This window comes from Apaloderma vittatum, unplaced genomic scaffold (genome assembly GCF_000703405.1).
Source record: "Apaloderma vittatum isolate BGI_N311 unplaced genomic scaffold, ASM70340v1 scaffold30612, whole genome shotgun sequence".
Taxonomy (NCBI): domain Eukaryota; kingdom Metazoa; phylum Chordata; class Aves; order Trogoniformes; family Trogonidae; genus Apaloderma; species Apaloderma vittatum.
The window spans coordinates 1,911-17,295 of record NW_009704677.1 but is presented as its reverse complement, the minus strand read 5'-3'; the positions used below and the strand labels follow the sequence as shown (position 1 = coordinate 17,295).

Sequence of the window (15,385 nt, the reverse complement as noted above, 5' to 3'; positions counted from 1 at the left end):
GGGAAATAAATGGGCATAAAGCGCTCGCCAGGTGCGGGGATCTCTGCTCCAGCGCTAACGGGGTGCCCCTCTCCATCGCCACGTGCCCACTGCCCCCTGCCCAACAGCCGCCCCGCGTTACGAACAGCCTGGTAAACACAGCCCCGTGGTTATTACAAAGATGCCAAAACCTTACTACTTCTCGTTCCTTCCAGTTAATGTACCATGGCCGAGGATGAATTGCTATTACAAGGAACTAAAAATAAAAATGTTTCAGAGGCCGTAATTGGCTTGTCTTGTTGGGCTTTTTAAAGAGCCAAAGTACCAGTTCCAGGCTATTAGCCTTAAGGTTGTAGGAGAATGGTATAAAATATTTCTTCATTAAAACCCTACCTTCTCCATCGAGGTGTTTTTCTATAGGGTTTTTTTTCCCCCTTTCCTTCTTCATTTTTTTTTATTCTTTTCTTTACAAAAAGACATGTGTTATCAAACAAGCTTTAGTTAAAAGAGGGCTTCGAAAGCCCAGAGGTGATATAAATAGACAGGGCTCAGTGCAGCTGGAGAACCAGCCAGAGCCTTCACTCATCTATTCAGGTCATTTTTCTACAAAACTTACGTAATATTCCTCAATCGCGTCTTTAATCTTGGGGTAATTTTTATAACCAGCACCAAACTTTGCAGTCCTCGGGGAGACGGCGTGGGACGGGCACCACCACCCGTGAGGGCTGCGAACTCCCTACAGGGCAGCCAGGGGTGCCCGGGGTGCTCCCTGGGATGGGGACTACAGAGCTTTCTTTCATTTTGAGGCTTTTTGGTGCTACTTGGTTACTAAGAGCTTTAGTTACCACCATTATTCGCTACCGGCAACTGCTGCGACAAAACCAAAACCATTTATTCAGCAAAAATCCCTTTTTCTGAAAGAAGCAGATGCTCTGCCGCGCGAGGACTCGGCGCCTTGGCACCAGGCACCCTGGCAAGGATGATGACGATGTGCCAGCAGAACAACAATAATTTATGGTCACGACTTTAAAACTAGCTCTAAGTCCTGCGGCTGGCGGAGGCTGCTGGCACCGAGGGGGGGAACGCGGGCACGCACGGAGCTGGGCACGGCATCAAGATAAATAATAATAATACCAATAACAATGATGACCAACCTCTAGATAACACTGCACAGCAAGGGAAGCTCAGCAGAAAAACTCGGACAGTAGAAGTCCCTGTTTTTGTGCAAGGAGCAGGACAGCACGTTTCTTAATGAAATGACAACGCAACGGGTATTTACTACCCTGATTTTGCGATTCGAAGGTTGCTGCTAGAAGAAGACTATTTCTGTTAGGTACAATTGCTATTTTTTTTATAGTGTCTAGGCAATACCTTGTTAAAAAGGGCAAAACAACAGTTATTAATTACTCTAATTAACCCAATTCAAAAGACATATTTGTGTGGCTGTCATGACAACTGCTTTGACTAACTTGCCAAGAATAGCTTAGCTGTCCATTCAAATAAATCCCTGATAATTACTAGTCTAGTTTACTGGGCTTCTGTGATAATAATAATTATTGCTACTGTACAAAAGGTCGCACCAAACAGTTTATGAATGATGCATTTCGCACGGCGATTACATGAGTCACGCAGTATCCAGCAAACCGACATCCCCAACGTGGCGAGATGCGATTAGCTGGGAGCCGGTGGCTGCTCCGCCTGCGGACAGCACGGCAGCCTGAGAGGGGGAAGGCGTTAAGGCTGGAGGAGGAACATCCAAGAAGAAGTTGGGTGAAGCTGGGCTGGCCACAGACCTGCCTCCTCGACAGCCAGGGTGTCCGTCCGTCCAGCCCCCACAAGCCAGGAGCTGGTACTCTGCTTCTAATGCAGGCACTGGTAGACACCAAAAAGCTTCCAAGCCTGAACTGTTGCATGTCGGTATCTCACCTTGCCACCTCATTTCCCGCCCTGTCAGTGACAGATAACTCAATGGGTCACCGGTGGTTTTGGCATTACCTCTTCACTATTAGGTTTCAGGATCAACAACAAAAGGGGGGTCAGGCAATGCGAGCCGGAGGTGGGCAGCTCCAGCCCTCTGTCTCCATCTCTGCAGGAAGAAACCCTCCAACCTGCCGTTTGGGTCTCCCCATGACCAGCTGCGCCTCCAGCAGGTCAGCGAGCGCTGACTGTCCCGCAGACCTGGCACCGCTCAGCCCGGCATCACTGCCTCCCCCAGCATCAGCCTGGGCTCCTGACGTGCTTTCCTTCACGATGGGAAATCCGGGCCCACCAAATGCCTTTTTTCCCTTTGCTGAGGTCTGTAGGTGAAAACCCACGCGTGGGATTCTCTCTGGCTGCATCTTTACAGAGGTGAGTGGGGAGGGAGCGGCAATGTCCCACCGCTGCAAAATCCTGCAAAACCCCGGGGCAGATGGGGCAGCGGGGCAGGGACAGAGGCAGCACGCTCACATTTAATAGAGAGGACAGCTGTCAGCTCCATGGAAATCCATGAAATCACCCCATTTAGAATAAATTCTGCTTAAATGCCACATATGGTCCTTATTGTCCATCCCTCGTTACCAACCACAAGAGGCATGTGCATGTAAACAGGGTCTTAATCTGCAAATATTTGTCTGCTACAGCACTCTCCTCCCTCACCCCCACCTGAACTTGCAATTATTCTTATTGATTGACTTTAAGAGAGCACCATGCACATGCCTCGAGCTGCCACAAGCCGAGCAAACACGGGAGCAACGCCGGGCTCTGCTGTAATCATTACCGGGGCGAGCAATTGCCCTGTCACACATGGCAGGTTATGGCTTCAGACTGGAGGCAGCAAGGCCAGATGAACGCTTAAAACGTCGTTACAATGTGAAAAGCAAGGATGTAGAAATGACGCCTCCTTTCTCAACAAATCTGCTGCCGGAGCATCTCCCAAGCTCTGCGGAGATTTCGTCTCGTTAAGCCTGAAGAAGCCAGCGTAAGCCCTTGGAGGGGGCACACGGACTCGGGTCCTCTCTGCGTGCCAAAACAAGCTCTGATGAGGATGTCTTCAATCTGGGGGAAGATGGATTTGAGGTCCCAAGGAGGATTTCAGTGCCGAGCTGGAGCCCTGGCCGAAAGCACGTTCAGGAAGACGAGGTGCTTTTATCAGACCAACAAGGGAGAAATTAGGGAAACCCAATGCCGAGCAGAACCTTCCCCTGTTTTCCCAAGTGGAGTTTGCAGCTCAGTTCAATATGTTAGTGCCTAATGAAGGTTTCCCCCATATTCTGCAGGGTATAATCATTCTCCTCGTAATGAGCATGTGTTAATGGCATATTAATGCTGACAACAACGAAGTGTGGAGAACAAGAGATGAACGTATTCCAAAATTCACCTTTTTTCTTTCCGAACAAAGGAATCCACGGTGCGACCGAGAGAGCCCCAGCGATGCTGCCAGCTCTGGCCGGCGGGCTCGACGCGGGGTGCAGAGTCCGCATGGGATCAAGGCTTTGGTGTCTCCCTGACCCAAAGCCTGCAATGAATCGAGGTACAGGGAAGGATCTCGGCCCAAGCACGGTATTTCCACAGAGACAGGGTGGGCAGCCCCAGTGAGGGGCAAACAAGAAAGCAGAGGAACCACTTGCAAGCGTCTGGAAATGCCTTTCACCAGGCAGGCAGGCAGGTTCGGCTGCCGTTTCGAAGCCAACAGCCGTGCTGGATTTGATTACTAAATGTCACTGACGCTGGGTCCCTGCCAGAGCATCCAGATGTGAATCTGAATATGAAAAGTCCAGGAGGGAGCAGGTGACGGGAGTCGCAGGCGCAGGCACTGAGCCCCCATCCCGGTGCCGGCGTCCCAGCCCAGCTGGGTTTGCACGACCAAGTTTACGTAAGCTCGCAGGCATGGAAAAGAATGCACATGAAGTGGGTGTTTTCCTGTTTTTTTCACCTCCGGTTGTGAAGACAGCTCCCAAAATCCTGATAGCTTCCCAAAAGAAGCAAGGCTCTGCCCTGCGGGCACGCTGCCCGCTGCCAGGTGCTGCAGGGAGGGGCAGAAGCCTAATTCCCTGATGCTTCAACTCCCATGTGCTCCCACCAGCACAGACATTTAGATTTCCAGATCGATAATCAATGTTAGAATCAATAACAGGGAATTTAGCTACATTATAAAACCAGTAAAATCAGCCAATATTGAGAAATTACTATTGAGTCCTGTGTTTTCTGTACTCACTTAGTCTAATAACGGTGAATGATATTTTCCAAGTACATTATTCAGCAATAAAACCACTGAATTATTTGATCTCTTTCTAACCTTTATGATTCTAAGCACTCTTTTTGACCCAGATTGAATGAGGCAACATCTGCAGAGCCTTTCACAAAATTGTACTCGGCGTGCACTACTGTAGGTCCGCTGCCAAAGATAAATGTTATTATTTTAAAGCCATCATCCTCCTAATAGATGAGCAAACGCGCTGCATTAGCATAGCCTGCAGAGCTCGAGCACGGGTGAGAAAATGCCAGAGGGTTTTCGCTTAATGGAATTTTACATACCTGACTTAGGATGGGTTAATGCAATCCACCAATACGGGAATTTTAAAACCTGCCCTGTGGCATACACCTGCCATTACAAAAGACAGTCTAATCCGACAAGCTCCAGATCCCCATGAGAACCATGAAAGGAGTCACGTCCAGATCTCCGGTGGCCAACTGGGTGTCATGACGAGGATCACGTTGGCACAGCTCCGACACCCACAGACAGACGCGTTTCTGAGAAATGGCTGCAGGGAGGAGGAGTGGCCGGGGTTACCCGCCGTGCGCCCCGTGTTTCCACCGGCGGGTTTGCCAAGTGCGATACCTGCAGCTCACATCCACCCACCGCAGCATCCGCCACGCTCAAGCCTTCGCCAGCCCAAGGAGAACTCATTGTAATTCCCCGTTAAATGGAGACTCTCTTGGAGGCTACATCCTAATCACTCATCTAGCTGACAAGAAGCTATCACTTCTCTCCAGATTTAGACTAGAAACTAGAGGGAGACACTGAAGCAATGATGCCACAGTCTCCTCCTTGGCAAATCCTCCAATGGATGTCTCTGTCCCAAGAGCAATGACAAACCTGGGAGCCGTCAACAGCCTCAGCGTCCCTTTGCCAAGCCCTGGGAGATGCTCTCCTGGGGACGGTGAGGACCGGGACCACGGGGGACCCCAGGAGAAAACCCGCAGCACAGCCCTGTGCTGCCTGCAGAGCACCCCGTCCATCGGCAATTCAGAGCATGCTCTAATTTAAATTATAATTACACTTATAAGTACACAGATTACAACTATTTATGCTACAAATAAGACCATCCTGTATTTTAATTAACAGAAAATGATTGGAACTCAACTGTAGCCTCTACTGGGAACAATATCTAATCATTTATTGAAGTGAGGCCGTGCCCAGCCCTGCAGGCAGCCCGGCAGGGAAGGGGGAGCGGGCAGAGCCGGGGGTGCCCCATCCAAGCCCTCACAGGAGAGGGGGAGCCGCTGTCGGAGGGAGCAAGTGGAGAGGTCCCCAGGAGCGGGGAGGGCACAAAGGGCAGGCAGGGCTCAGCCCTTGCCCACTGATGGACCCGAGCTGGGCACCTCCAGCGAGGGCAGGAGCCCAAGGAGCTGGGCGGGCACCTGGCTGAGGAGCTCCTCCAGCTCAGAGCCCTCAGGAGGGACCTCGGGAGATGGCAGCTGGAAAATACGGCTCTTTTGGGAAGCCGAGCAGATGGGCGGAAGGTTATTCAAAGGCTACGTGAGCCTGGCCTTAACAGCGTCTTAACGTGCATGCAGCGTGTGCTTTATGCAAAGCAAATGACAGGGAGAAACCACAGAGTTCAAATCGCTCAGTGCAACAGGAGTTCAGTCAGAAACTACTATAGGAAAGGCCATAGGTAGCATGCAAGTCCACCCTTTTGATGTAATTAAAAAAAAAAAAACTTACTATAAATCTTTCCTAATTTAAGTGAAAATTCTCATCTGCCATGAATAGTTGCAGGAGCTTTTTTTATAGACTCAACAAGTGAGAGTTATGCATCAGAAATTCAAGTTTACTTAAAGGAAAACAAGATGAGCCTCTCTACTTACAGTAAAAGTGAACCATAAAACCCAATCCCGTAGCATAAAACCAAATGAGATACTTGCATGGTTATATGATATATTAAATACTTATTTACATAATTAGCTACAATAAGTAGTAATTCTATATGCATTTTTATATGCTTATAAATATATCATGTATGTCAGGTAGTGTATAGTATATAACAGATAACATATAATATACAGTAGGCAATATATAATGATATAATCATATCCATGTTGAGCGTTGCGGGTCTTACCATCAGAGAAGAGGGATTTGACTGTTAAATACCGATTATCTACTGCCATCACACCACGCATCCACCCTAACTCCTCGACGGAGACTTGGTCCCACCCCACTGTGTGCTGGAAAACCCTTGGAAAACCCCAAGAGGTGCCATCACGGGGTCACAGCCCTGTGCCACCCAAACAAACCACACGTGGCTTCGTGTTATGTTTACAGTTGGACTCGATGGACCTTAAATGTCTTTTAAAATGAAAATGATTCTACGAAAAGCCAGAGCGCGCTGAACTAAAGGCTTGCCTAAGACACAGCGCGGGGACCGTGGTGGTCGGGAGGAGAGGCGGTTAACCCGGAGCGGGAGCCAGCGTGTTTGTCTCCGTTGCAAAGCATTCAAATGAATTTTTTTGCGAAGGGAGAGCTCGGCGCGGTTACACAAGGACAGGTGTCATTTGGTTAGGCTGACCCTCAGAACGGAATCAAAAGCTGCCGATTTCCACGTCAACGCTTGGAGAGGTCGGGCAACGCTCAGCGACACCCAAAACGCTTTGGGAGCAGCTGAGCCGAGGGATGTGCTGGGACTTGCGACATCGGGGTGCGTTCAGGGCGATAAGGAGAGCACCCAGCAAGGTTTGGGGTTCCCACCCTGTGGGTGCTGGGCCTCGGGGAGCTGCAGCGGGCGGGGATGTGCGGCCCCCGAAACGCAGCCCCGCGCTCTACCCATCGCAGGCATCAAAAAAAGTGCTGAGTTACAGTGACCTCCCAAGGAGAAAACGAGACTGGCAAGGCTGGCTGCGAAGTCAGCCTTCCGACTAGTCAAACACCGCCGCTGATAACGCTTTAATTATTATCTCCGCTGAAAATAAGCCTTATTTCAGCAGCCTGGCATGTCTCAGCGCTGCAAACTTTCTCCGAGTAGGAAATTATCTCCTTTTTTATTTTTTTTTCCCCTTGCTCTATACACAGTATTACACAGAAGCAAGCCAAATCCCTTCCAATTATGTATCATGACGTTTCCCCTGCGTTACACTAAAGCAAGGCCCTCCACTTCTAAATGGCATGGTTTATAACAAATTGTCTGTTATACCAGACAGAAACTGATTTCCCCAAACCCAGCATACTAAAGTGAGTACATTCATTCTGGTTGTAACACACAAAATGTGATTATAACAGACACTTTGGGGGCTTTTTAAGGCTAGCGGAGAAGAGGAGGATAAGCTGGAGGGGAAGAAAGAATTGACAAGTAGAGAAATGACAGAGAAAGAGGAACAGCCACGCTGATTCCATTTCTTACAAAACAAAAATCTTTGTGTGTTGTAGAAATGTGCTTTAGTTAACACCGCCAGATACCCAGAGCAAAAAAACTGCCGGTGCCGCCTGAAACGAAAATTGCTCTATTGTGCTTAGAAAAACCATTTCCTACAGCGAGGAGAATGCTTTCCAGGTAGCAAAACCCATATCTGAAACCCACAGGACCTTATCCCACACCTGTTGCTCGCTCAAATAATCCCCGCTGCCACGAGGAGCCCGAGCGACATCAGCGTGAGTGCGGATTACGCGGGAGTGTATCAAGGTTGGGGGATTAGACCAGGATTACCACTAAAACCAGTAATTCCCCATCTTACTGATGGTGGCCACCAGATCAGGAGGCGGCGGATCGCCACGGCCCCCCTGGAACCGGGAGCCACGCGGGTCCCCGGAGGACTCAAGTCCTGCTCCATCAGTGGCTGCTCCACCTTGACCTTCTCCAGCGGGACCTACCAAAGCAGCACCAGAGCAAGATCAGGCCTGGTTTGGACCCTGCCCATGGTGTAACAGCAGCACTGCTGCCTCCCTTCCCTACCGCTGCCACAACGGAACCATTCCAGACCCCCAGACCCAGTGCTGAACCTCCCCCTTCGGATGTCCAACCTCTCATCCCTCCTCACTCCTGCCATGCTGAGTCCTGCTGGGGACAGGCCACCACCGCGGCCGCGCCCTGCTGTCGCCCGGGGGATGTGCCCCATCCTGGGGCGGCGCACGATGCTCTAGCGCCGTTTCCCAACGTGGCGCAGGTTTTGGATGTAAAACCATCTCCGGAACACAGACACAGCCGTTACGCACACGGGGTTTTCCTTTAAAATCCCAAAGTCAAAATCCAGGCGTGTAAGTGTTACCCAAGGGTGGCTGCTCGACATGCAAGTCGTGTCCCAGGGATCCTAAAAGGATCAGCATTCAGTCCATTTTCCACATCACCCCAGTGCAACGTGCATTTTTATCAAGGAAGATGTCTAATGGCTCCTATTAATTTTGATCTTTAATCTCCTGGTACAACATCCAGTAAAACACATGCAAAGCCCGAAAACAAGCCCTTCTGGTTTAAACAGAGAATCCTACCTCTTTTTTAAAAAAAAAACAAAAAAAAAAAATCAAGAAAAAAACAACCAAACAAACAAACAAACAAGAAAAACAAAACAAAATTAAAAAAACCCTCGGCAGCAGCAAAGCCTCTGACCAGCAATGCCCTTCCAGCTGCAGCATGTCCCACTCTCCCTCCTGCAAAAACAAGTCAAAACACTAACGGGGGCCAAGCCACGATCACCCGAGCAGCTCGCAAACACTCTTTGCCATCATTGCCCACAGCCACAAGGATGCTAAAAAGCCACGGGCGGGGGTTCCCAAGTAACATCGCAGCACCCAAGGGACCACCAAGTTCCAGCAGGGCCAGAGCCCCCCTGGGACGTCCCCCACCACCTCCCGATGCTCTCTTGGCAGCTCGGCTGCCCTGGCACAACTAGAACCAGCAGCCAAGCTGGCCCCCACCCAAAGGGAAAAGCTTTTTCAAGGGTGCTCTCAAACTATTTCTTTTCATCCTCAAACGCAGGGTTGCAGCCACCGTTTAATGCTTTCTGGATCAGCAGGGAAAGGCGGGGAGCACCGACAAACTCAATTACCACCGGCACCACCCGCCCCGAGACCTGCCACCGCGCGTACCACTGCTGCAGCATGGGAGAAAACATTTCCTGAAGCTCCACAAACAAACCATCCTCGGGGACTTTTATTTCAAGGTTCCTGACTGTTAAAGTAAATGAGCCTCACATTAAAGACCAGCTACTCTGTAAACCCAGCACTGCTGGGACAGTGCCTGTCTGCCAAGGCAATCGTTTACTCCCAGCCACAACCACCATATGCTAAGTGACACCGCCAGCGACACGCTTACCTCCGTATTTTATCTTTTATCAACTGATGTTTCGCCTTCCCATCAGGAAAAGTCACTCCGAGGTGGAGCAACAACGATACCTCCCCGATGCTGACACCTCGTAAAGGCTCCCGGGGGAAACGCCGACAGCGATTCAAACTAGTCCAGACAAAGTCCCGCTGGATGCACTGAGGGGAACGGTTTGGCTCTGGAAACCCTGGGCAGGAACTGTGTTTATGCAGTCATCATCACCTGGAGGTGTACCTACAGCACACTTCATGCGCGTATCATCACACCGCAATGCCTGCGAAGGCAGCGACGGGCTACGGTGGGTACAAGGCTGTGATGCTCCTTCGTGGAAGCATCATTTATGAAGTTTCCATAACTCCGTCGCTCTAGTCACCACTGAACCTCCTCACCCTCAGGGGACACCTGGATTTTTAGAAGCCAGTACAACTCACACCGCCCACAAGACAACTTCTCTTGCAACAGCTGGAAGCGTAACACTGGGACTTTCTGCCCAAAACCGTAGAAGTTCCCACCCTAAACCAAAATTCCAAGCAGCTTCCAGTTGGGATTTCTCCTCCCCGTGCCCTGGCCCTGCCCTTTCCTCTAAATGCATCCCCAGGGATTGGGCAGACACGTTGATCTCCCTGAGAGCACCCACCGAGAGCTGCTGCTCCCCTCGCAGGGCTGAAGAGCCGTCAGCCGCCCTCCTGCCTGCTCGCGGGGCTGCTGGGGACACGTTTTAGAGCTGATGTTCCATGGCACTCGTGACAAGAGACAAATTCCTGTCTCCAGGCGAGGTACCAGCTCTCGGCAGTACATCCCAACTGCACAAGTGATGGGCAAATGGGCTGAGCTGGAGCCACGGGGAGAAGAAATGAGCGTTCCAGCTCCCTCACAGGAGTGTGCACAAGGCGATGGGGGTCTTGGTGGAGCAAATCCCACCAGCCCCCAGGCTAACCAACTGGATTTTGCGACTGAATTTTGTCTGTGGCAGTGAATCACAGGCTGACAGGGTGCTCTGCTGCTCAGTGCCCGTAGCAAGGCACCAGTCAGAGACAAGCTCAAGACCCCTCTCAAAAGGACCCTGCTCTAGGAAGGCAGGAATTCCTCAAAGACTGCCAGCACCCCAACAGCAATGGTCACCACAGCCTTGGGATGCATCCTCCAGGCAGCTGGGCACCCTGAGCTCCAGCTGGAACTCCACAAAGAGCACGGGCAAATCTGAGCATCCACAGATGAAGGGTGGTGTTTCCCATTCCCAGCCCGCGGGCGCACAGTACAAGGAGCAGGCAGCTTCGGTAGCAGCTTTTCTGCCTTATTTGACCAGAGATAGGCTTATCCCAAAGTGCTCCCACCCAGACTCGGATGTAAAGTGTCTGCCTCTCCTCGCTGGGGCATTTAGGAGGAGCAGAGCCCACTCAGCTCTATGGCTGGCTACACGCAAGTAAAACACAAGAGTGCTTATCTCCAGGTCATTTCTGTTCAGTTATTACTAAGAAACTATCACAGCTTTCACACCAACAGCGGAAGTCAAACAGAGCTTTAATCTCTGGATCGGCACTGGTCATTCCCGCATCCCCTCCAAATACAGGCAGGATCCCTGCCCCGCAGCTGCACCCCTGCAGAAGTCGCCTCCTCGCAGCATCTCAGCAGGTAACGTGGAAAAGGCAACACTGTACAGCGAGGAGCCCGCATGCGTGAGGGCGGAAGAGCCTCAAAACACAGCCCGAGCAGAAGAAGCCTAAGCACCCACCATCTGTTATGGAGACCCTGACAAACCCCTTCCCACCACCAGGTCACTAAAGGCTGTGTCTCTGCTTTGAGTCACTGGTATTTGGGCTGAGAGCATCCCAAAACTGGGCCAACACTAGGACGTGACCTCTCAGGAGCTGGTTCTGTAGCCTTAGGGGAGGCTAAACACCAGGATTCAACAAGCGTTTTGCCAATACAAACGCTGCAGGATCAGGCCCGCCGGCACCAGCCCTCTCCAGCATCCCTGCAGGCTCTCGCAGAAGACCGGGCTCTGCTCTCCCTCGCGCAAGTATAAATCTGAAGCAGCTCCACTGTCTCCAGCAGCATCATTTTGCATTTACACCAGCACACTGAACGCGAAACAGAGCAAGCCATAAATATTTCAGCTGCTTTTTCAGCTTTGTTATTCTGTTCAAAGCCGGAAACATGACAAACCTTTGATTGTTTTGCTTAATACCAAACAATAATTCAAAGAGAGACAAACAAGCAACATTAAATGATGCCTGTGATGTACAGGAAAGCCGATGAATTAGAAGAACCTGATGAGGATGGCGTGGATCACAGGGGCCCCTTTCCGTGCCTTCGGCAGACATTGTGTATCTCTCCCATGCCGGCCGGCAGGCGCTCATCCTGCACGGCGACCGGATGGCACCGGGATGGTGGGTGGCACTGGGACGGAGGGTGGCACCGGGATACGTGTGCAGGCAGTCACCCCCAGCACAATCCACCACCGCCAGAGCCACAGCCATCAACTCCACTTTTGACAAGCTTTTAAAAAACTCCAGCAAAGGCAACAAGCGTCCTCTCCCTTGAGCATCACCACGCTCAAAATCCACTTGGAAAGCAGCCACCTCCAGCCTCCTGGCAGCACAGGGATAGCTTGGCCTGGCCAGCCCGTGCTGGCATTCTCATCTGGGTATTTCTGAGGGTCACTGCAGCGTCTCAGGGTGAAACATGCATCCCCAGCCATGTCTCCAGGCTGCGCCAGAACCCGCAAGGTGGGTGCCCACCTCCCCCCTGCCCATCCTCTATCACTCCCTCGCCCTGGGGTGCCTAACACATGGAAACCTCCTCCATCTGTTTATTTCAACAAGTCATTTCAGCAGCGCTTACACCAACACATCCACGCCACCGGGGCACACATGCAAACCCACCAGCGATACCCCCAGGGGCACGGTCCTCATGCAAACCCGTCAGCAATGCCCCAGGGGCGCGGGCTGCCTGCCGCACTCACCTCCGGCAGCGGCATCCCGTTGATGATGAGGTCGGGCTGCTGGGGGCTCTGCCCCGTAAAGGTGTGATGGTAAATGTGGTTGGAGCCGGCGTTCCTGTTGTTCTGGCTCTCCACGTTGAGGAAGGTGCTCTCGGAGCGGCGGCAGCCCAGCGGCAGGGTCTGCTGGTGGTAGTCGAAGTAGTTGAGGGATGAAGTGAGAGAGGAGCAGCTCACAACGTTCATTTTATCCGTCTCTTCCACGTCCCGCGGTACCAGTCGGATATCGTTCTTGCTGATTTTCTTCTTCTTGCTTGATTTCTTTTGATGCCCGTAGGAGTATTCTGCGATTCTGGGGGAAAGAATGAAAATGAATAGCTGAGAGCATCCCGAACCCTGCCCCGCTAAATACACAGGCAGAAACCCGGAGGGCTTGGCCCCCATTTCCATGTAGGCTTCTTAGTCATGCACATTACGTCATGTTTTGGGTCTGGTGGCACGACACGGTCTTTAGCTTATTTTCATATGTATAACGCTTTCAGGTTGAATATGAAAAATAATGGGAAGGAAGAATGCCTCTGTGGTTTTTTTTCTAGTGTTTGTAATTGCTGACATTTAGTTACTAGGAGTAAAGTCCAGCCTGCAGAAGAGAAAAATGGAGATGTTAAAATCCATGAACTGAAAAGGGTACCTGCATTCATTTCCATGCATAATAAGGATTTTAAAAGTGATTTAATTTGGTCCCCATAATGAAAATCCAAAATGAAGAGCAGCTTTTTTTTTTCTCAGTTCATTTTCCGTAGCAGTAAATAAAGCAGACCCAGAAGCAGTCCTAGCTGGCAAGCTCTATTCTCTCACACTCCAAAGGCTGTTTGTTTATTAATGCTTTATCCAAATTGCTGGTGTTTTGACTATCCCTCCATAATACCTGATAACTCAAAATCTTTTCCCCAGCCGCATCCTATTCCTCCCTCACCCCCCGACACGCATATCCCCTTCTGCTGGGAAATGCTCTTGCCTTCTAGAAACCTGAGAACAACAACTGTGTTTTGCAAAGAGAAATGATCCTTTTTGACCCTTTTTTGTTTTTTTTTTCCTGCAAGCTTGTTTTCCTCTTGTCTTTCTTTCCCTCTTCGCTTCCCACCTGCCAAAAGAATCAACTGATGTAAGTGCCGTGTTCGCCTTCTGCAAAACACCGGAGGAAAAAAGTTACCAAAAAACACCACCCGAGCAAAAAATGACAAACACGACTACACCTTGAATTAACTAGGTATGCTCGGCTCAGAGTGACTGTGGGTCCTCTTTCTATAGGGAGCAACACAGCCCCAGCCAGTGCCCCACAGATGAATTTGTACGTGCACGGTGCTGGGCAGCTCGGTATTTCCCAGGGAAGCGGCACATCAGATGCTACCCACAGTCAGACATACACATTTGGAAGTCAGGACTTTGCTCCGCTTCTTTTTATGATAACAGCATTGGAAAAAAAAAAGAAAGAAAGAAAAAAGATCCAATAGCTGCAACAGAAATAATGGGATGAATAAATAATACAGTTTATCTAGAAAGGCAAATATTGGACAAATATTCTTGTTCCAGAAAGCTAATTGCCTGAGTGTGAAAATGCCACCAAGTCGAACAGCTCTCACATAACCTTATGTGCCTCGTAAATTGACACATTTTACAAAGACTGTCCAGCAGCTGCCACAAACAACCTCTGAAACGAGGCACTGCAAAGCCCAAAGACACGTACCCAGCGCGGGGAGAGGGTCACGGCCGCTGCTGAGCCTACCTGGTGCTTCTCTGCCTCCGCAGCTGACTTCTGCTCAGATGCACACCGATAACAGCCTGTGCATCCCTCCGAGCGTGCAAATAAATCAGGGGAAGGCAGGGATTTCTGTTGTGCCAACAATCTATACGCTGCTGACTCGTCTAACAATGCCTGATGAAGCTTTAATTGTTTTGTTTACCTAAATGTTTAAGTTTGGCAATGCGAGAGCCCCATTATTTCCTGCAGGCATTCATTTTGCTGTCCTTTCTCTATTGACCAATTATTTAATTAAACTGCACTTCATTAATCCCTAAGCCGTCACAGTACACCCAGGGCTTACACATATGTGTGAAGCTGTTAGGGGCACCACCACAATGTGATTTTTATCCATTCAGGTCCCATTCTCATTTAATGGGCCAAGCTGGCAAGAAATCTGGTATATGAGCTTTCACTTGAAGCTAGACATCCCATAATACAGCACAGCCCGACCTTTATTTGCAGATGATTTTTCCCCCATCAAACAAAAAGGTTTATAAACGCACTTCGCGCTGTGAAAACGGGGTATAAAACCCGGGCTCCCCAGCATTATTTCTGCGTAAATAAAACTTTAAAGACCGCACATCCCCCTGCGCCGCAAATTGCCGGGGGCGAGCGTGCGTTTCCAAGGTAGAGCAAAATTAATTTCCATCCCTTCCCCTCTGAAACGACTCGGTGCCGAAGGAATGGAGAAGTCATGGCTATTTCACTAGTAACAGGATTAAACCATTTATGAGGCATTGCAGCTGCTCTTTTATGGCATCTGATTGATATTCATGTGTGGTTAGCATTTGTCTCCTAACTTGTGTAACACAGAGAATAGTAAAAGAGAGACAATAATCGCCGGGCTGTTACATATTCAGGGGGACTGGATTTCCCCGATCAGCCTTTCAGCGGCTCCGGGCGCCGAGCTGACCTCCCCTCCGGCATTTCGGACCCGGGAGCATCCAGCCAGCCAGGGCAAAAACAACACAGCGCTGCAAAAATCCTCCCCCTCGCCCCATCGCTCATGCCCAAACCAGCCACGCGGGGTGCCGGAGCAGCTCGTGGAGGTGCTGGGGGCAGGAAAGGGGGGAATGGGGTGGGTTTTGCCACTATTTTATCCGGTCGGCCCACGGCTGAGCCATGGCGAGGAGCCGCATCGGGTGCACA

General features: G+C 50.5%; 1 protein-coding gene across 1 annotated transcript in view; it reads right to left on the bottom strand.

The window, feature by feature from the left end:
- PCDH19 (protocadherin 19) overlaps nt 1–15,385 on the bottom strand; it is a gene marked incomplete at both ends in the record, with an annotated part of 51,454 nt that overhangs the window by 34,165 nt on the left and 1,904 nt on the right. The window contains 1 exon segment of the mRNA XM_009865134.1: nt 12,457–12,784. Coding sequence (XP_009863436.1) covers nt 12,457–12,784 — 328 coding nt within the window.